At 48.2% G+C, this 22,062-nt stretch overlaps 1 protein-coding gene across 11 annotated transcripts in view; it reads left to right on the plus strand.

The window, feature by feature from the left end:
* Nucleotides 1–22,062, plus strand: part of ARHGEF9 (Cdc42 guanine nucleotide exchange factor 9) — a 252,705-nt gene that overhangs the window by 164,588 nt on the left and 66,055 nt on the right. For 10 of the 11 annotated variants that reach the window (XM_064159330.1, XM_064159331.1, XM_064159329.1 and 7 more), the window contains 2 exons: nt 4,973–5,152; nt 18,608–18,799. In XM_064159330.1, coding sequence (XP_064015400.1) covers nt 4,973–5,152; nt 18,608–18,799 — 372 coding nt within the window. Of the gene's footprint in view, nt 1–4,972; nt 5,153–18,607; nt 18,800–22,062 lie in introns of those variants that run through there. The other variant, XM_064159332.1, reaches the window with a different exon arrangement.

Genomic DNA, 22,062 nt, shown 5'->3' on the forward strand with positions numbered 1-22,062 from the left:
ATAGCAGTGTCTTCAATAAGAGTCTTTAGAGGTTGTGACTGAGTGGCTGGAGATGTGCAGAGCACTTTGGAAACCCATGGTAAAAGACCCTGGAAAGGCTGATGTGCGTGGTCCTGGTGATGCCATAATGACAGCACATTTTCTTAGTCTGTGCTCCAGAAATGGGTACTTGTGCAGCTAGGCAGAACGTTGTCCTTTCCTTTTAATTTCCTCATTAATTCAGTTTGTTGGTGGTGTTGCTGGCCCCTCATCTGTCTGTCATGTTCAGACTGGATGTTTTAAGTTATGGGACTTCAGGACATGGCTTAATGGCCATTGTGGAGTTGGGCTGATAATTGAGATGATTCTATGATTCTCTTTGGCCATGGCCAGTTGTTTGCTAGGAGGTGAAGGATCCACGATGAAGTGACTTCAGTTCCTAGATCATGCACACCATCCCAGAGATGTGATCTTCTGCCTGCTGACAAAGGTTTTGCTTCAGCCCCTCTCAAGGGGTTGGCAATGCTCTGCAGTCTCCCATAAACCAGTGAAAATAACTCAGGTCTGTTTGGAAGTGCTCTTGGCATTTCTCCTGCACTGATGGTGAAACTCTGGAGGAGCATTTCTCTCTGGGCTCTTTAGTTTAGCAACCAACTGACTAAGGGTAATCAGTGCTTGTGGGAGCTAGGGCTTCAGCCTGGGAGATGAGCAGTATTTAGGGTGGATCAAAGCTAAAGATCCATTAGCACAGCAGCACAGGATATTAGGAGTTGGAAGGGACCTCCAGAGATCATCAAGTCCAAACCCCCTGCCAGAGCAGGACCATAATATAGGGTAAGTCACACAGGAATGCATTCAGATGGATCTTGGAAGTCTCCAGAGGAGACTCCACAACCTCTCCGGGGAGCCTGTTCATTGCTCCATGGCCCTTACAGTAAAGCAGTTCCTCCTCATGTTGAGGTGGAACTTCTTGTGCTGTAGTTTATATCCACTGCCCCTTGTCCTACCCCCTATTGCATCTTCTTATGAGTGGGACACTTCCCCTAAGTATCAAAGTTCTTGTTACTGTGAATTTATAAGGCTGAGATTTCCTGAATCCTCGTGGTGGACACAGTTTTATTCACATGCTGAGAAGCTGCTGTATCCGGAAGAGGGTGATTGGATACTTGGTTGTTCCTGTTGGGGTGTTTGTTGTTAAATCCATTGCTTTGTTACCCCTTTTTTTTTTAGTGATGGCCAGACTGTAGGTGGGATGAACATGGAAATGTGAACTTCTGCTACACTCAATTAAAACCAGAGAAACAGTAATTTCTGTGACATGATTCACCTCAGTCAAAGGTAGACAACTGAAATAGCTAAGCTGAATCACACTCCAGATGTGTCTCTTTCTCTTCACTGGTTATAAAGGTGTCCAGATGACTGTCTCAGATGCTGTCTGGTAGACATCTGAAATCATGGGAGATAAATCCTTCCATGGTCTTTGGTTGACTAAGTCTGACCACAGTGCTGAGACCTAGATTTGAAAACCAAGAGACATGAGCTTTCTGGAGTGAAGTGCTCCTGTGCTGAGTTCTCTCAGAAAAGAATGCTTTAAGCCTGACCTTTCTCTAGTTCTTCATCTCCTGCTGCTGCAGTTGTCAGGTCCTGTCTCTGTAAACCTGCCCTGAAAGAGTCAGACGGCTCTACAGATGCAGCAAGATGTCTTGCAAAATAAATTAGACTGGATCTTTTAATTTAGGCTCTGACCTTCTCTCAGCAGACCCAGCCCATGTGATGCCAGACTCTGCCACCCTCTTCACACAGGCTGAGGGGCATTTGGATTTTGAAAGGCTAAGGCTTACTCAGGGGCTTCCTGGCATGTAGATCCCTTTCTTGACCTAATGAAACTTTCTGCACTGAGAGTGATGAGACCTTGTCCCAGGTTGCCCAGAGAGGTGGTAGCTGCCCCATGCCTGGAACCATTCCAGATCAGGTTGTTTCTGGCTTTTAGCAACCTGCTCAAGTTGCAGACTGGATGAGCTTTAGAGGCCCCATCCCACCCAAACTGTTCTGTAATTTTGTGATATGGAGCAGGGGCTGGAACGGACCAGCTAAAAGGGCTCCTCTCACTGCTGGCACTAGACAGTGAAAACCAAGATCTTACAGCCTTTCTTCTGAAGTATTAAGAAGCACCTTGCAAAGCCTGAAGCCACCATAGCTCCTCACATCCACTGAAAGTGTCTTCAAGATCATGGAATAGAATCATAGAATCATTTTGGTTGGAAGAGATCTTTAAGATCATCAAGTCCAACCGCTTAACCAGCACTGCCAGGTCACCACTAAGCCATGTCCCTCTGCAGTGCATCTACAGGTCTTTGAAGTTCTGCCAAGGATGGGAACTCTACCACTGTCCTGAGCAGCCTGGGTCAGGCCTTGACTACCCTTTTAGGGAAGAAATAGTTCCTCATGTGTAACCTAAGCTTTCCCTGGGGCAACTTGGGGCTGTTTCCTCTTGTCCTATCACTTTTCCCTTTGGAGAAGAGATTAGCCCCTACCTGGCTCCATTCTCTGTTGAAGCAGTTGTAGAGAGCCAGAAGGTCTCCCCTCAGCCTCCTTTTTCTCCAGATTGAACAACCCCAGTTCCTTCAGCTGCTTATCACAAGATTTGTGCTCCAGATCCTCCACCAGCTTCCTTGCTCTTCTCTGGACCTTCTCCATCCCCAAATGTCCTTGGAGTGAGGGGTGTTAACAGCAGAGAAAGGCTGAGCACAGCCCTCTGAAGTTCCTTCCAGCTCTTGCTGCTGGCCGAGCTGTGCTGCTCGGAGCTGGGATTTTGTGCCCCAGGCTCAGAAATGTGCCTTTGCAAAGTCAATCCCTCTGAAGCTTGGTTTCAGTGACGTTTCTGTGGCAGTTTGTGCCCAGAACTGCCTGTGTGTGAAGTGACAGCAAAGTCTATGTCAGCTGAAGCAGAAAAAGGAGAAACTTGGCTTCTGTGTAGTAGCTGTGTTCCTGGGTCACCATCAGTGGAGGGTGGACTAACATCCCCAGTGGCATTAGCAAGAAGAGCGAGTGTCAGGCCAACCTCATTTCTTTAGTTTGACAAGAAAATGGATTTTCCAGACAAAGGGCATCTACCCTGCCTCGTTTCTTTGGCAAAGCTGGAAGGAGAATCATCATGAGGCACTGGTGGGAGATAGCTGTGGGCCAAAGGGGTTGATGTTAGGTGTTGCTGCAGGATTTCTGTGACACTGTGATAAATATTTCACTTTGCTGCACAAATGCCTGGGAAGGGATCTTTGGGGAATAGGATTTGGTCATCTGCACTAAAGAAAGTTGCAGGGCAAACATCTAGATGGCTAAAAGAGCTGGTGAGATGCTTGGGGGAGGAAGACCTGAGACAAGGCTGCAAGAGTAGAGCACAGCTTAACCTGAGAACTACAAGCTGTGTGGTATCTGTAGCCATGGCAAAAGGGAGACATTAGTGAAGGAGAAGAGTTCAGTCCTTGCAGGAGAACTGATGGTTCTTAGCTAGTCTGAAGGGGATTTCCTTCAGATGTGAAGTCTTTGTTCCTTCTAGAACGTCCTGGGGTTCTTTGTGGTTTAAACTGATTCATATTTATGAAAGCTTCTAGGAACCTTGACAGCGAAAGCATCCAAACCCCTTGAGATAGGTTGTTTGTCTAGGTTGAAGAGCTCTCTGTAGCTATTAGAGTCTTGCTCTGTGGAAGGCCCATAATGGCTGCAGCACTGAACCTGTTCCTTGTGAGCTGAAAATGTGGTTTTCAGATGAGTCCAACTAGATGTTCAGTGTGTCTTGGGCAGAGGCATTGCTGAGCGAGGTTCAGGATGGCTCTGACAAGCTAATAAGCATATGGGTAGAGCCTGTGTGTGCTCAGGCTGTCGTGCTGTTCCCTGCAGGATCCTGCAGCTGATGAAACATAAACACAATTTATTATTCTGCTAAAAAATGCAGGACTCTGCTTCTGAGGAGCAGCAGGTGTCCCAGGCATGGATGGGTGATTTGACTGGTGGGTGTGCAAGGATCAGTGTGTGGTTGAGTCGTCCCTGTCAGCCCTGAGGAGTTGTTTAATGTACATAAAATGATTTTCACCCGTGAAAAGGATGAAGCTGATTAGGTCCTTGCCACAGTGGTGGCCCAGCTCTAAGGTGACCATATGCTCCCTGTGGAGAGACATTCAGTAGTCCTGTCAGACAGAAGTCTGGCCTCAGTCCAGTGTCTGATGAACAGGTATCTGCACCATGAAGGCTGTCACAACAGCCAGGGTTCTTATAGACAGAGTGAGGTGTGGATGTGCCATGGAGCTGGGCTGAGCTCCAGGTCAGGTCTGAAGCAGGACAGCAGGGTTCCACAGTGTCCTTCCTAGCCACAATAGTGTCTGGACATCACCAGCACCAAACAAGTGTGGAACTTCCAGTTTAAACCAGAAAGCATTCTTCTAAATATGTTTGGCATCTTTGGTTGGATTTGTGTGGGAAACCTGCTGAACACACGCTGGTGTTTGATCCCTTAGCTGAGCAAACATGCTCTGAAACAAACCTCTGTGCAGGACACCACCACTTGATGTTGGGCAACATTATGGGGATGTTTTGGGAACATTATGGGAGCATTTTGGGGAACCTTCTACTAACTGAATGATAACTGAAGCCATGTTCCTTGGTAGATGTGCATGCTCATACTTGCAGTGTGGTGGTGGTGTTGGTGATGGGAGGAGATACTGCTTTTTCCTACACCTAGGGCTAAGACCCCAAGAAGTTCATCCACTTTGGTACTCTCTGTCATTGTATGATTAGGAGCAGAACAATGGTCTGTAGGAATGGTCTCAGACTGGATTACATCACATAAGAGTGAAATTGTCGTGGACTGGGATGGAGGGAAGTTGCTGGGCTTTGGCTGAGTGCTTTTTGTGTCTGCTGCTGCTGCTGCTGCTGCTGTGCATGTGCTGGTGTCAAGGGAAATGGATTTTCACTGACTGCTGGTTTTCTGTTTTCAAAGCTGATCAGTGGTGGTTCTATTGTAAGTGCTGAGGCAGTATGGGATCACGTCACCATGGCCAACCGGGAGTTGGCGTTTAAAGCAGGAGACGTTATCAAGGTCCTGGATGCTTCCAACAAGGACTGGTGGTGGGGTCAGATCGATGATGAAGAAGGATGGTTTCCCGCCAGCTTTGTGAGGGTAAGTGACTTTATTCTCCTTGCTGCTACAATGAATCACTGCCAGCCATGCTCTCAACAGCTGATGAACTGAACTGGGCACTGTCTTTGTTGTCATTGCTGCTTATTTCCAACATGTCTGTTTTCTGTCCCAAAAAACGGAGATCAAAGAATGGTTCTGACAACAGGAAGAGGCACTGGAACAGGTTGCCTAGGGAGGTTGTGCAAGTGGAAGTGTTCAGGGCCAGTTTGCATGAGGCCTTGAGCAACCTGGTCTAGTGGAAGGTGTCAGGGAGGTAGGAACTAGATGATCTTCAGAGTTCCTTCCAACCCAAACCATTGTAGGGATCTGTAAAATGAGGGTGGAGTGGAGGGAGACTGCAGTAGGTGGTGGCTCTGCTTTTTGGGGGTTTTGGGGTATGGAATGTCCTGTTCTGTGACTCTCTTGTAATCTTAAGCAATTCTTCTCTGGAAAACCAGTTCAGTCCTGTGTGGGCTACCAGTATATGATTTGGTGGGACCTAAAGGTCACACCAAGTACAGGTGGCCCATGTTTGGAAGAGCTTTCTGATCCGCGTGTAGCCCAGGGAGGCGTCAGCCCTCCCCTTTCCAAAAGCAGTGCTTCATTTTGGCTCTTGAGCAGTTTGAGATGCAGAATGACTTTGCTGATTTGTCCATGACCAGCTCTTGGTAGTTTTTAAGGAGACCAGGACCCAATTTGCTTATCCCAGGTTTTCTGCTGCAGCAGGTTTTGCTGTACCCAGCCACCTCCAGTCACGATTTTGCCTTTCACAAATAAGGATTTGACCACTTAATCTATTTCTTTTTTTCTCAGTATATGTTAAAAAAGCAAAAAGGCAATAAAATGCCCTTTTTGTATCATCAACTCCTGCTGCATTATTTGGACACTCTTCAGCCTTCCTCAGGGAGCCAAGACATTGGCTTTGACCTTGTGAACTTCCTTCTCTTCCCTTCTTCCCTTCTGTGCAGGGTTCAATAGGCGAGATCAGAGATTCAATTCCTTTAGAAGCTTTGGGGATATGGTTTGAAAACAGGAAGATTTCCTTTGCCTTGTGAAATTGTCTGAGTCATGACTCTGTCCTAAGAGCCTTCCAGGCAAATCAAGGGGCCGTGTGTTCTCTTCAGAGTGCATGCTGAAGACCATGCTGCAGCCCAAGGAGATTTCATGTTTGCTTCGATTGCCTCCCTGCCCTCACGCTGAATCCTCTTCCTTTTGGGTAACCCTGCATCATCAACATCCCTGTTTGACTACATCATCTCAGAAACAGCCATAAGGACTGGGAAAACTGGGTGAAAATGTATGAGCTGGGTTAAAATGCATATATGACCAGCAAGGGAACCCAGACTTTGCTGTTGTAGATTCATAGAATGGCTTGGATAGGAAGAGACCTTAAAAATCATCTAGTTCCAGCCCCCTTGCCATGGGCAGGGACACCTTTCACTAGACCAGGTTTCCTCAAGACCCTGTCCAACCTGGCTTTGAACACTTCAGGCTTGGCGCTTCCACAGTCTCTGAGTAATCTGTTTCAGTGTCTCACCACCCTCATATCTCATCTTGATAGAGTTTGAAGCCATGACTTCTCATCCTGTCACTTCATGCCTTTGTCCAAAGTCCCTCTCCAGCTTTTCTGGAGTCCCCTTCAAACACTGGAAAGCTACTAGAAGGTCTCTCTGCAGCCTTCCTTTCTCCAGGCTGAACAATCCCAACTCCCTCAGCCTGTCTTCATAACGGAGGTGCTTCAGCCTTCTGATACATGATGGTTCTTGTGTTGAGGCTTCATGGGTTGACATAATCCTCAGGTGGGCTCTCAGCAGAGCAGAGGGGGACTGTATCCCTCTGCATCAGTATTTTATCCCCAGTGGTACTGGTGATGCAATTCTTGTGTCTCCCCTAGGTCTGGCCAGGGCTAAGTGCAAGAGACCAGAGACTGAAACTGGAACTGGGCTGCCTGTGTGAAAATATTTCTAGCTCTTCTGGCCCAGGACACAAACAGTGTTTGTTGTTTGTTGAATAGGCCACTGTGGGTCTGACCCTGCAGGCAGTGGAGGTAACAAATTGGCAAAATGGATTTGTATCAGATGGGATCAAGATGAGAATCTTCTTTCAGAGCATACCCTGGCTGTGTGGCCAGCATATCTCAGCTTGGTGCTCACAAATCACAAAAGCCCAACTGTCTCCTTATTTCTGATTGATTTAGAGACTGAAATATTCTGGGCTAGCTGAACTTCTCAGGGCATTGACCAGTTTGCTTTGTGACTCTGTGGAAAAGGTTTAATATCCTTCCTTGGGTGATGCTGTGAACGTGCTGTTCGCAGCGGGTTTAACAACAGCCTCCTTTTGTGCCATCCACTTCCTAGCCACACCAAACATCTAACCCCACTGACTCTAGAGGCTCAAACTTGTGGATCATTTGGCTGGGATAAACTTACCATCTCTCCCTGCACTTTCCAAAGGCTGGGAGGATGTTTTTAGAGTGGGAAAAATAAAGGAGAAGAATTGATGAATCTCAGACTCCTGTACAGGAATATCTGAGCAGCATCCTAGAAACAACCTTGGTGCTTAGGTTCATGATGGCCTTCCCAGTGCAAGTCTCTTGCCTGTTCTGTCTCATGTCACAACCCTGCAGTGTGACTTCACTCCAGCAAAACCAATCCTGCTATCAGCTCTGTGAGAGGCCATTTGAGAGATGCTTGTTCAACATGGGATGGGACCAGAGTGGTGCTCAGGGACCAAAGACCTGCCCTGGGTCCATAGACCTTCCCTGGAACCAGCTGATGCCCTTGCAGAAGTGGGGAGTTGCATGATTTATTTGCCACAACTGATCCTTCAGTCCTTCAACCCAGGGACCAGGCACTTGAGCAAATCCCTGTGGAGCTCTGGCATGCTTTGTCCCTGGCTCTGCAAGGGAGGCTGAAGTGGAACATTTGCCCCTGGGGTTTCCCAGCCCAAGCTGCCTTCTCCACACAGCCTACTTGCTGCTGGGCCTGTTCTGAGAAAACAAGTGGCACTTGGACTGTCATCTTCTCTCCTCTGCAGGCTGAGGTCGCTTGCTTGCCTCTTCATTTCTATTCTTGCATGTTCCCCACCTCCCCCTGCTTTGCTCTCTGTCTTTTTTGGTAAATCATTTGAACCAGATGCCTGCAAATCCTTTGGGGCATTTAGGGAAGGTGCCTGTAACCCCTCTTTCAGTTGTAGGATCGTGGTGGAACATTTATGCTCCTTCAGGGTCTTGTCAAGGACTGTTTAACCTGAACCCTTTTTGCCTTTCTCTTTTCTCCTTATTTTTCCCTTGGATTTCTTCTGATCACTCTTTCATAATGAGGAGGCTGGGTTGTTTTTTTTTTCTCTCTGTTGTACTTTGAGCCCCTGCTTTTTGAAGCTGATGCCAGAAAACTGCCTGATTTAGCCTGGGTGGTTCTAGTTTTACTTGCAGAAAAATTGCTTGGCTTTATATCTGTTTCTCTTATGCAAGTGCAGGAGGAAAAGGGAACAACGTGTTGCATAGCAGAGGATGAAAAGCAGATCAAGTCAGGGATGACAGGACAGACCAGATAGGTAGAAAAGCAGAAGAGAATCACAGAATGCCAGATTGGAAGGGACTCCAAGGATCATCGATGAGCCAGTAATGTGCTCTGGTGACCAAGAAGGCCAGTGCCATTCTGGGGTGTATTGGAAGGGCTGTGGTTAGTGGGTTGAGAGAGGTTCTCTTCCCCTTATACTTTGCCCTGGTGAGGTTGTATTTGGTATATCGTGTCCAGTTCTGGGCCCCTCAGTTCAAGAAGGACCTCAGGGAACTGCTTGAGAGAGTCCAGTGCCAGAGCCAGGAAAATGATGAAGGGAGTGGAACATGTTCCTACGAGGAGAGCCTGAGGGAGCTGAGGCTCTTTAGCCTCAGACCGGGAGGTGACCCCACAAATGTTATGTATGTGTAAAGGGCAAGTGCCAAGAGGATGGAGCCAGGCTCTGCTCGGTGATGCCCAATGAGAGGACAAGGGGCAGTGGTGGAAGTTGAGATGTAGGAAGTTCCATGGAAAGGTGATGAAGTATTTTTTCACTGTCAGGGTGACAGAACACTGGAACAGGCTGCCCAGGGGGGTTGTGGAGTCTTCCTCTCTGGAGTTGAATAACTATTCAAGACCTGCCTGGACATGTTCCTGTGTGATCTGGTATAGGTGATCCTGCCCTGGCAGGGGGGTTGGACTGGATGAGCTTTCAAGGTCCTTTCCAGCCCATAATCTTCTGTGTGATCATCTAGTGCAATGATCTATTTGAAATGAAATGTCCCAGCGCCCTGTCAAAAATGTCAGGGCATTTTGGACTGCAGGTCTCCTGTGGGTTACTAAGATGGAGGGCAGGAGAAGATCACTGCAGGGTCAGATTCCTCTAAAAGCCATTTGGATCAATTTTGAGAACAAAACGGGGCTGGAAACCTAGTTTGTAATGAGATGTCTGACACTTCTTGCTCTCCAGCCAGATCACATGAAAATCTTTGGCAAAGCATTTGGTGCTCACCCAGACTCATAGCAGGAAAGATGTACATTTGTGAGTGCAGAGGAAAGCAGTGACCTGCTGGTTCCCTTGACCTCTTTTACATGCATAGTTGGGGGTCTGCAAACGAAAGCCAGACTGGAATTGTGTCTCATATGGGAATTGTTATCTCTGTGCATAGCACCTGCAGTTGACCTCCTGGCAGCTTGGGACATGAGTAAAAGCAAGAAGCAAATAGGAAAGCCATTTTTGGGGAATGCAGGAACTTCCAAGCAGAAGCTGGATGATAAAGTGATGCTTCTTTTGAGGGAAGATAAAAAGCACAACAGAGGAGCAGTAGAACTTGGAGCTAGCAAGGGTAAATGGTTTCCTGCAGGAAGCTTCTATGCTCAGGGAGAATGATATGAAAACTCAGAAGTCATGGGAGAGGCAGATGAGAGCTACAGAATCTGACTTAAGGCTGAAGAATGAGCTGGGTATAGGACAGATACTAGCATGGTGGAGGTTGAAAAGGATCTCTGAGGATCGTCCAGTCCAACTGTCCCTGCTAAAGCAGGGCTCCAAGAGGCAGGAGCAGGCTGCCCAGAGAGGTTGTGGAGTCTCCTTCTCTGGAGAGATTCCAAACTCACCTTGCTGTTGTGATCCTGGGTAAACTGTGGTGAGTGACCCTGCTTTAGCAGGGGTGTTGGACTGGATGATCTCCAGAGGTCCCTTCCAACCCCTTTTTCCCAATTCAAGAATCTGGGAATGTTGTAGTGTCTGTTTTTGAGTAGTTGTGCAGAAGCAAAGGCTGATGGTCCTCAAAGGTGTGAGCAAAGATGGTGTATGAATTATCTCTAGTCGGTAGCTCTTAGCTAGGAGGAACTGCAGGGCTGGACCAGTGCAGTGATGCTCTGTGGGTCCCAGGTTTCCCCAAGTGTTGTAATTTTAGATTGGTTTTCCTGCTGAAAAGCTGCCTTTGACCCACTTTATTTTCTGCTGCTAGAGGAGAAGTGCTGGAGAAATTGGAGTCAGCTTTTAAGGCATCAAAGGAGACTCTAAATACAAAGTCTTAGCTCCTGTCAGCTGATAGCTTTATTGGCTAGGTGGGTTTAGCTTTTATTCATAGGAGTGGTGACTGCTGTGTGTTGAAGGTGTAGTTCCAAGAGCCAGCCACATCCTGCTGCCCCATCTGCTGGGGTTGGTTTCACCTTTAAGACCTTTCTGTACATGTAGGGACCTGGATGCAGCAGCACATGACTCACAGCAGCCACTGCATTGGCACCAGTGACAGTGGCACCAAGGTGAGGCTCTGCAGACAGGAGGCGAGGTTCTGCAGACAGGAGGAGGATGTGGCATTCACCTGTTGGACAAACAAAGTGGGATGTGCTGCAATGTCTGCTGCAGTCAGTGCCTTCTAAAGGAGATTTTAATTCTCCCGTGGCAAACCTAGCTTAAAATTAGCTGCTGGTGGAGGTCTGGCCTGCAGCGTGGCACAGCCGTGGCATACACCACAGCCACAGCACACACCACAGCCATGGTGGGGAGGTTTAGTTTCTTCTTCAGATTCAAGCAGTATTTTAGCATCCAAATGCTGCCTGTGCTGACTGCAGCTGCTGTTATCTTGACAGCTCATGCCACTCGGCTCAGCATTGAAAAAGGCCACCAGCATCCTGGCCTGGATCAAGAACAGTGTGGCCAGCAGGAATAAGGAAGTGATTGTGCCCCTGTACCTGGCACTGGTGAGGCTGCACCTCAAATCCTGGCATCAGTTTTGAGTCCCTCACTCCAAGAAAGACTTTGAGAGACTGGAGCAGGTCCAGAGAAGGGCAACAAAGCTGGTGAAGGGTCTGAAGAACAGGTCTGGTGAGGAGCAGCTGAGGGAGCTGGTGTTGTTCAGCCTGAAGAAGAAGAAGGGGAGACCTCATTGCTCTCTATAACTGACTGGAACGAGGTTGGAGTGAGATGGGGTTTGGGCTCTTTTCCCTAATATTAGGTGATAGAGTGAGAGGAAATGGCCTGAAATTGTCCCAGGGGAGGATGGAGATTAGGAATAATTTCTTTCCTGCAAGAGTGGTCAGGGATTGGAACAGTCTGCCCAGGTGGAGTCACCATCCCTGGAGGTGTTGAAGAAATGTGTGGACATGGCACTCTGGGACACTGTTTAATGACCATGGTGGTGTTGGGTTGATGGTTGGACTCAATGATCTTCAAGATCGAAACAATTCTATGGTTCCCAGCAAACAGCATCCCAACCCCAGTTCCATGCCTGTGCCTGCATCCTGCCCAGAGAAGGGCAGCAAGTCTGGGGCAGCTTCTGGGACCACAGGAAACATCTTTGGGCCTGCCAGGTCCTCACCTTCTCTCTAAGTTCAGAGAAAGGAGAAACATCTGTCTGTGGGCTTTTGTAGAGCTCAGGAGAGTCTGTGCTTCCTCCTGAGGGCAGAGGGAGGCTGTGCCCAGATCGCTGGAGGGACACACAGAGACTGATGATGTTTTACTTATGCAAAGCTCTGCACCATGAGCCCTGCTTGATTGCAAATAAGCAACTGATCTTTTTAATCCAGTGGAGTCCAACAGAGCGTGCACAGAATGCAGTGCCAGGACTGGGAACAAGGGCACAGCACAGGCTAAGCACCACCTTGGGGAAGAATCAGGGAATCAGTGTGGTTGGAAAAGACCTTTACGTAACATCAGCAGATACAACCATTAATCCACCAGCTCACCACTGAGCCATGTGCCTCAGCACCACATCTCTCCAGGGCTTTGAAACCCCTTCAGGGATGGGGATGTCACCTGGGCAGCCTGGGCCAGGACTCAGCAACCCTCTGGGGGAAGAAATTGTTCCTCATGTCCAACCTAAATGTCCCCTGGGGCACTTTAAGGTAATTTCTTCTCATCCTGCTTTTTGTTCCTTGGAAGAAGAGTCTGGCCTCATCCTCTTCCTGACCACCCTTTGGCTCTTGCTGAGCACTGCTCAGATTCCCTCTCAGGCTGCTCTTCTCCAGGCTCAATAGCCCCAGGGCTCTCATCCTTTCCTCCTCACACAGGTACTCCAAGCCCCTCAACATCTTTCTAGCCTCCCCATGACTCTTTGACTCTCTCAAACTGGGGAGGCCAGAACTGGAGACTGTACTGCAGCTGATTTGCACATACCAAGAATAAGCAGAAAACCAAAGCTGACACTGTCTGAATTGAAAAGGCCACCTAGAGACAGGTGGGTTTGGAATGTCTCCAGAGAAGGAGACTCCACAGCCTCTCTGGGCAGCCTGGCTGAGCCTTTCAGGCACAAGCACATTTTTGGGAGGGCGACCTATGTCTAAACATAGCAAACACCCTACTTAGAGGTGACTGTGAACTGGGCTAAAATAGGGGCTTCTGTAACACTGTCTAAATCAACTGAATATGACATTTGGTGCTTCCTGGGTAAAACAGTGTCACCCCCACTTTGCCTCTTTCACCTTCCTGTCACCTGCAGCACGCTGTTGCTGCAGTTTGGGCGAGCAGGTCAGTGAAGCAGAGAGGATCTGACTTGAGGTGGTAGTGTTGGGTCCGAGGGGATGTTTAACACTTTAAGGGCAGTCCTCCCTTCCACCAGCACAGCACAGCTCCTTCTCAGCATGGGCACAGAAGGATCTGTGAGGGGAAGCTGCAAAACCAGCCATACTATATCAGACCAAAGGTCTGTCCCACCAAAGTGTTGCTCATGGATGAGCGCAAGAGCGTGGGGAGCCCTCACTCCTGTATTGAGTCCCTGTTTCAAACTATGCATGAGCTTTTCTGTCAGCTTCTTCCTAGTCAGGAAGTCTGTCAGCCTCACAAATGCCAGTGCAAATGTCACTGGTGAGGTCACTTATCCCCATTTATTGATGGGGAAGGCCTCCACCACTTGAAGAGGCTGACCCAAGTTCAGCAGCAGGGTTGCTGACGAACCTCACCTCTGTGAGTCGTGGTCCAGACTTCAAGTGATCCCCGGAAAGAACCATCCTTGCTTGAATTATGGAGGATGTAGAGGTTAAGGCAGAAAGCTGCAGTGTTTGACCAGCACAGAGAGATTAATCCTTTCAGCAGCTCAGGTTGGAGAACATCAGGTGGAAGGCACCTCCCTCTTCCTCTCCCATCAGTGTAACTGCTGCATTTGTTTGTAATCAAAGGAGAAGTCATCTAGACTGTAAGTTTTGTCCTTCTGGGAACACGAATCCTAGCAGGAAGGAGCAAAAAATTCATTAAGGGAGGCAAGCAGGACTCTGGAGATTCCAGATGTGGAAGCAGGGAATGCTCCTGCCAGGCACAAAACCCACACCAAATTCTGCAGGGTTTTGGAACTCAGGAAAGTTTGCAAGCTTGCTGTTTGCCTTAGAATCTCACAGCCTTTAGGATTCCTGTTTTCAAGCTTTCTCCCCTCTGCTCTTAGAATTGGATTTTCTATGCTTGATTTTCTAACTGAGAATTGAAATTCTTCTCATGATCACTTGACTTCAGGAGGTAGAGCGTTAAAAATATCCTCTGTTGGCCAACTGACAGGAGTGTCACAAAACTTGCTGACAAGCTGTTCCAGCTGGGTTTGGGAGAGCTGCAAAATACCTTTTCTGAGGTGCAGGAGGGTAGGATGGGAGGTTCTTTTAAATATTTTAGTAGCTACATTGGTCCTGCTTGATTTTGAACATCCATTTGGGTTAGAATGGCAGTCAAGCTGTCACAAGGAGATAGCTATCAAAGCACTCCCTGTTCAGTTTTTTCCAGGTTCTGGCCCATTTTCTGAGGCTGGCCCCCAGGTTTTCACAGCAGAGCTCCCACTAAAACCAGTGCCACTGGTGCAGGAGCATTGTCCCCTGGGGTTGCTGTGACAGCCCTGCACCAACACGGCAGAAGCAGCACATGGGCATCTATTTTTCAGCGTGAAACTGTTCATGTATGTGAGCTGTTGCTCTGCCTCAGTGTAACCAAAACCTCTGCCAGATCAGAGTGGGTTTGCTTTTGTAATTGGCTTTTGGGTTGCTCCTCTGAACAAGTAATAACCCTCTGGACTTTGTTCTAGCATGTCAGGAGAGGGTTTCCATGCTGGATCCCCATATCTTTGAGTACAGTTAGAATGTCAGCTCACTGCCATCCCTTGCAGTAACCCCAGGGCTCATGAAGCCCTCTCAGTGCTGATAGAAGTCCTACCAAAAACCCTTCCTGAGATCCCCACAAAACCTTTTCTGTGCAGCCTCACAGCTGGGAAAATGACATGTTCTAGTCCATCTTTGCAGCAGATGCTGCAGTGGGGAATGGGAAAGGCATGCAGAGCTGCTCCCAGGTGTTCTGCATCTCCCAGTTCTTTCCCTGTGTCCAAACTGGCATAGTTGAACCTGGCTGGGATCACTGAAATAATCTTCTGCTGCACCCTGGGCTGCTCACCCTCTGAAGCTGAGAAACTCGATGCTCTTTAGCCTGAAAGAGAGAAGGCTGAGAGGGGATCATCTCAGTTCCGGTCAAGAGCTAAAGGGTAGAGGTCATAAGGCTGGGGCCAGGCTCTTCTCAGTGGTACCCAGTGTCAGGAGAGGGGCACTGGGCACAAGCTGGAACCCAGGATGTTCCGTGTGAACAGGAGGAGAAACCTCTTTAGTGTGCAGATGCTGGAGGCCTGGAGCAGGCTGCTCAGAAAGGTTGTGGAGTCTCCTCTGGAAAGCTTCCAAACCCGCCTGGACATTGTGATGCTGGGCAAGCCTGCCTTAGCAAGGGGATTGGACTGGATGATCTCCAGAGGTCCCTTCCAACGCCACCATAGTGGCATTCTGGGATTCTTTGACCACAGCTGAGCCACACTGGGTGCTGCCAGGGCTGCAGGACCACATGGCCTGGACGTGTCTCTTCCCCTTAGGGTGCATCAGGATGTGAGAAACAAGAGCTGACAGCTAGAGTCGCTGGGCTTTGCTTCTGCTCTGTCACACAAGGCACTGAATTGACTCTTGGCTGGGCTGTCTTGAGGAAAGGTATGAAGCTTTGTACTTGGAGGATGGCTCCTTCATGAAGCGCTGCCAGGCGGGGTTATTTCACCTCCTTGGCAGCCTTCAGCATGTCTCTCTGGTCTTCTGATGTGCAGAAGGAGGTTCTACGTTGGCAGTTCAGGGTAGAGGATAGTTAGGAGATGGTGTGAGCATAGCAGGCATGATGCCCAGATCCATCCTGGCTCTGCCACTCATTTCCTGCCCTGGAAAGTGCCCAGTGCTGCCAGGACATGGTGTAAGCACAGCCTGGATTCAGCAATTCCTTACAATGCTCAGTGCAGCATGGACATCCACAGCAGGTCCTACCTATCGAAGACATTTTCTTGTCATTAAACCCAACATTGCTGCTAATTGAATTAGGTTGGACATTAGGAAGAAATTCTTTACAGTAAGAATGGTGAGACACTGAAACAGGTTTAAAACCAAACTTAGGATGGATAACAGGAAAGCAGTAAAAACTCTTACCACTGAAAAAGAGGACTGGAAGGTGATCTTAAGGATGCAGCTGGTTTCCATGTGCTGCATAGTGTCACTTGCTTGTATTTGGATCTATTTTTGTGTTTAAAAGTCTCTAGTATTTGGGGTTTAAATGCTCAGGAGCTTTCTGAAGGGAGGCTGTAGCCAGGTGGGGTTGGTCTCTTCTGCCAGGCAAGCAGCAACAGAACAATGGGGCACAGTCTCAAGTTGTGCCAGGGGAGGTCTGGGCTGGATGTTAGGAGGAAGTTTTTGGCAGAGAGAGTGATTGGCATTGGAATGGGCTGCCCAGGGAGGTGGTGGAGTTGCCATGCCTGGAGGTGTTGAAGCCAAGCCTGGCTGGGGCAATTAGTGCCATGGTCTAGTTGACCAGATAGGGCTGGGTGCTAGGTTGGATTGGATGAGCTTGGAGGCCTCTTCCCACCTGGTTGATTCTATGATTCTATGATTTACATCACAGCTTGGGTAACCCTGAATTGTGTTGCTGTAGCAAGGTTGCTATTTCTGTGTAAAGCAGGAGTATTTCTGGCTGGTTGAAGCTTTATTTCATGTTTACAAACTGTGGTGATCTCAGTTGGAGCAGATCAGTTATTTTAAGCCATTGTTTATTATTTGGGGGGAGAGGTAACAAAAGGAGACATTTGATCCATGTCTTGTGTGGTTTAAAGACTCAGGGAGAATGAGGCAGCCTTATCCTTTGTTTAGGAGTTCATAGAATTGCAGAATGGTTTGGGGTTGAATGGACCTTTAAAGGTCATCTATTCCAGCCCCCCTGCAGTGAGCAGGGACATCTGCAACTAGAGCAGGTCTCTCAGAGCCCCAAACAACCTGACCTGCAATGGTTCCAGGGATGGGATTTCTACTAGCTCTCTAGCCAACCTTGCACAGGCTCTCACCACTTTTGTTGCAAACATTTCTGCCTTCTCTCTAGCCTACATCTCCTTCTTTTTGTTTAAACCCATCATCCCTTGTCCTAGCACAGCAGACCCTGCTCAGAAGTCTGTCCCCATCTTTCTGGTCAGCCTTTTGAAGTCCTGAAAGGCCACCAGAAGCTAAATAGGTTTATTTATAGTTTTATTTGACACTGGAAAGAAAATTCAATCTGCTGGAAAGGCAGTGGTCCTTTCTCACTGCTTTTGTGGTTTGTTCCATTGTAGAGTATCCAGTGCCCAAGGGTGCTTCATCCTGTGCAATGCTGCCCTCATCTCCCCCAGGTTGTTGGAGATTAAATCAGCTGGTCTGATCTGAGTGCAGCTTTGGGATCACAGTCTCAGGATGCTGAGAGGGGTCGTTCACCTGAGTGAGAAAGGTTCTTCATGTGAAATGATGAGGAAAGCTGCTGTGAAATGGAAATTGATGCTCACTCACACATCCTGGCCTGGGAAGCTTAGAAACCACAGCCTGAGCCGGCGCTGATGTTCACCTTCATTCAGATTCCTGAACCAGATGTATCTTGACCTTCATTAATCAGTCCTCTAAAGGCTTTATCACAGACTCACAGAATCTCAGCTTGGTAGGAATTAGAAGACACCTCTAGACACCATCCAGTCCAAGTCCCCTGCTAAAGCAGGGGCACCCACAGCAGCCTGCACTGGATCACAATAGCCAGGTGAATTTGGAAGCTCTCCAGAGAAAGAGACTCCACAGCCTCTCCAGGCAGCCTGCTCCAGGCCTCCAGCACCCTCATGCCAAAGAATTTTCTCCTCCTGTTCATATGGAACCTCCTGATTTCCAGTTTGTGCCTGTTGCTCTTTGTCCTGTCACTGGGCACCACAAAGAAGAGTCTGGCTGTATCCTCTTGTCTTCCACCCTTTAGCTCTTGTCGAGTATTGTAAGATCCCCTCTCAGACTGCCCTTCTTTAGGCTCAACAGCCACAGATCTCTCAGCCTTTCCTCCTCACAGAGGTGCTCCAGGCCCCTCAGCATCTTTGTAGCCTCCACTGCACCCTCTCCATTAGTTTCCTGTCTCTCTTGAACTGAAAAACCTGGAATTAGACTGAGAACTCCAGCTGTGGCCTCCCTAGGGCAGAGAGCCTCCCTGAACCTGCTTATCATGCTCTTGACCTTCTTAAGTCAGTCACCTGTAAAGAGCTTGTGTCTTCTTGCTGAGGCTGAGCACAGCTGATGGTGTGCAGTGACTGGGACAGCCAATGGTTTGCCCTAGTCCCAGCAGTGTTAGGTTGGGCTGGCTTACAGTGTGCACCTTGCTTCACAGCACTTGGCAGCACCCAACCCCAGTCACCCTTTCACCTAGTTACTTTGTGTCTGGGACCAACACCATGAAGGCTTGAATCCTCTCCATGCACAAGAGGGGAACCATTGGGACTGGTTGCACCAGTGGCAGAATGTGCTGCCTGGGCTGTGAGCTGCACTGGACACCATGGTTCATCTCTGGGCGTCGCTGTTGCCCTGAGAAGAGAGTCAGGTTGCATGACCCTGAGACTAAGCCCCAGCCAGCTTTCATCTGCTGGCTTCCTGCTGCTTTGGTGAGTAATGCTCTTGCTCTCCCCTCTTCTCCTCGCAGCTATGGGTGAACCAAGAAGATGGTGTGGAGGAGGGAACCAGCGACGTGCAGAATGGCCACTTGGACCCAAGTGCCGACTGCCTGTGTCTCGGCAGGACCGTTCAGAACCGAGACCAGATGAGAGCCAACGTCATCAATGAGATCATGAGCACCGAGCGCCACTACATCAAGCACCTCAAGGACATTTGCGAGGTACGGGGGGGTTGTGACTCCAGGGTGCTGCAGGTGGGCTGTAGAGAGCTGAGGAATGGCTTTGTCCTTGGGTGGTGGGGAAAAAGATCTGACTATACCTTTGGGTCTAACAGAGGAGCAGCATTTTCTGCTGGGTCTGATAATTACCTTCAGTTTGTACTCGCTTGAAATTGTGATTTCTTGAACTTCAGCTGTACCTCCCTGACTGAAAAATGATGAGGTTGAGATCCTTCAAGTAGTCTTATTAATTAAAACCCAAGGCCATCTACATCTGAATTTATGATTGAGGAAATCAGGTTGTAATTAAACCAATCAGTTCCCCATTTCATCTTCATCATCCTTACTGCAGCAAAGATATTGAGGTCCTGGTCCAGAGAAGGGCAATGAAGCTGCTGAGTGGTCTGGAGAAATAGGTCTGGTGAGAAGCAGCTGAGAGATCTGGAGAAAAGAGGTTAAAGGGAGACCTTCTGACTCTCTGCAACTCCTTGAAAGGAGATTGAAGTCAGGTGAGGGTTGGTCTTTTCTCCCTAGTAACAAGTAACAGGACAAGAGAAAATGGTCCCAGGGGAGGTTTAGGTTGGGTATTAGAAGAAACTTCTTCACTGATATGGTTCTTTAAGACTGGAACAAGCTGCCCAGGGAGGTGCTTTTAAAAGGCACAAAGATGTGGTGTGAGAAACGTGGTTTAGCACCAGCTTTGGTAGTGTTAAAGAATGGTTGGACTTGAAGAGCTTGAAGGTACTTTCTCAACAAAATGATTCTATGATTCATATTTGGTTCACAATTTCTTCTGGCTCAGAGTGGCTCTCATTTGTCTTCTGTTATGGTGAGACTGGGAGCAAAACTTCTTCAGCATGGGGATGTTTATCCAGTGTAGGGGAACCAGCAGTAAATGAACTTTGGGGATTGACTCCATGCATCCTTTACTTGGTTCTTCTTCATGATGTTCCAGTTAACCATGACCAAGCACTCCTTACTGTCCTGCAATGTACAGAGTTCATGCTCTGAGCAAAGCTCAAAGTGCAGTGCACATGGTGCTGAGTGTTTGGGAAGGGGAATGCATGGCGCTGCAGGGCAGCTTGGACGTTATGATTAAGGCTTATCACTAAGTGACAGAGCTTTGCTAGCACTAAAATCAAAGTTCATGGCTTTCAGCTCATCCCTCTGAACGTTTGGGTCTTAGCAAAAGCCTCTGCCCAGTCTTCAGGAGTCAGTGTGGTAAAGCCTCTTGTGACTTCAGCTCAAAAGGTTGTCTTCCTCCCTTCATACTCACTGCTTCTCTGTTGACAAGGTGAAGCAGCCATCCAAAAACATCTATGATGCCTTTCAAACATGGAAGAGTCTTGGGATTTCAGTTGGGAAACAAATGAGCTTAATTTTGCTGTGCTGTGCCAGTCTGAGGGATCTGCAGTGAAGAACAACTGCAGCAACTTCCTCCTCCACATTTTATTTCATTTCCTGCATTTGCACTTTGCTGTTGAGAAACTAAATCAACCTCAACTTGCATTTCTCCTCCATCTCCCTATGCTTTTGCCAAATCAGATTCTCCTGAGGTGCAGACAGGTATGACTTCAGTGACATCTGTGGGGTGATACTGATTGACAGCACCTAATGATGTGTCCCAGATATGAAAGAGCTCTCTAAGGCTCACTCTTTGCTCAGTTGATGCAAAATGGTATTGAGGGTATAAATCTTACCAGGCACCAGGAAATGATTCAGCTGCCTCTCTTAAAGAGGGAGGAGGACTGAAATGGGCATTCTCATCTGGAAGATGATGGGTTGTCCCTGACTGGAGAGGGCCTTGTTGTGCTGGGTTTAACCAGAGCAATCTGTTTGCTGCAATAAGGCCTGGGGACAGCTCAGTCGTCCTGGACATTCGGCATGGCATGCTGTGGCTCTTCTGTCTGTGCAAGAGAGGAGTGGGGCTGGAGGCAGATGGTACCTAGCTTGAGCTCCTCCCAGGGCTGCTGGAGGGATTTGCTTGGAGGTGATTTCTGTGCTGAAGAACCAGTAGATACCAGACAGCCCCTGATGAGATGCAGAAATGCTGCTGACCATGGTGAATTCCCCTTTCCCCTTTGCTATTTTAAGCTGTCATGACAAACAGCAGGGATATGAGATCTTGGAGGGGATGGAAGAGGACTTCTGGCTGGGTGGCAAAGGTTGAAGCTGATTTAGTACTGAGTTTATTAGTGCTCAGTTACACTCCTGTTGTTGAGGAGGTTGCAGTGAAGTGGATGTTGACCTCTTCTCCATAGTGTCAAGTGATAGGACAAGAAGAAATGGCCCCAGGTTGCACCAGGGGAGGTTTAGGTTGGATATTAGGAAAAAAAAATATCTTTACTGCAAACATGGTCAGGGATTGGAACAGGCTGCCCAAGGAGGTGATGGAGTCACTTTCCCTGGAGGTGCTCAAGAAATGCTTGGACATGGCACTTGGGGAGATGGTTTAGTAGCCATGGTGGTGTTGGGTTAACAGTTGTACTTAATGATCTTAGAGGTCTTTGCCATGATTTATGGTTCTATAAACCCTAACACCACCCAGGCACTTTAAGATGTGTGGCTGTATAAGAGGACTGTGGCAGGTGATTAAGAACCCTCCAATTGCTCTTTTCTGCCTTAGGATGTATTTATTTCCACTACCTGCCACTGTATTATTGCACACCATGTTATTATTCATAATACCCGTGGCAGTAGCCCTGCCAAGTCTGGAGCTCATAAGCTAGCCAGCACCAGAATGAAAATGACCTGCTCGAGCCAAGACCTGTGTGAAGCAGCTGACTTGGAGGGGAATTCCTCATCCCTGCAAAGCCCAATGCTGCTGCTGCTGTGCCCTCCTTAGGGGATTAGAGGGCTGAAACAGCTCTGTGACCATTCTGAGTAGGAGGAAACATGAGTTTGCCTTGGACTGCGTTATCAGGAGTGGATGGATCATTATGGTGAAAAAAAGAAAGAAACAGTAATTTAGCCTTAAGGAAATAGCCAGCAAGAGGCATTTCAAGATGAAATGCTAGAGCTTGCAAAAATAACAAGCTACTGTAAGCTGGGCTTTTATAATGGGTACCAGTAGTTGGTCTTACTGGCCAGCAGGCTTCACACTGACAGGCATGTAAAGCACCACATAGACATGAGCTCATTTCCAGGCTTGACAAGATCAATGTCTGCTCCCCATGCTCCTGGAAGGATATACCTGTGCTCATGCATAAGATATCCCCCTGCTCACAGAAAAGATATCATCCTACTCCTGGGGTTTAATCCCAGGA

This window comes from Pogoniulus pusillus, chromosome 19 (assembly GCF_015220805.1).
Source record: "Pogoniulus pusillus isolate bPogPus1 chromosome 19, bPogPus1.pri, whole genome shotgun sequence".
NCBI classification, from domain to species: Eukaryota; Metazoa; Chordata; class Aves; order Piciformes; family Lybiidae; genus Pogoniulus; species Pogoniulus pusillus.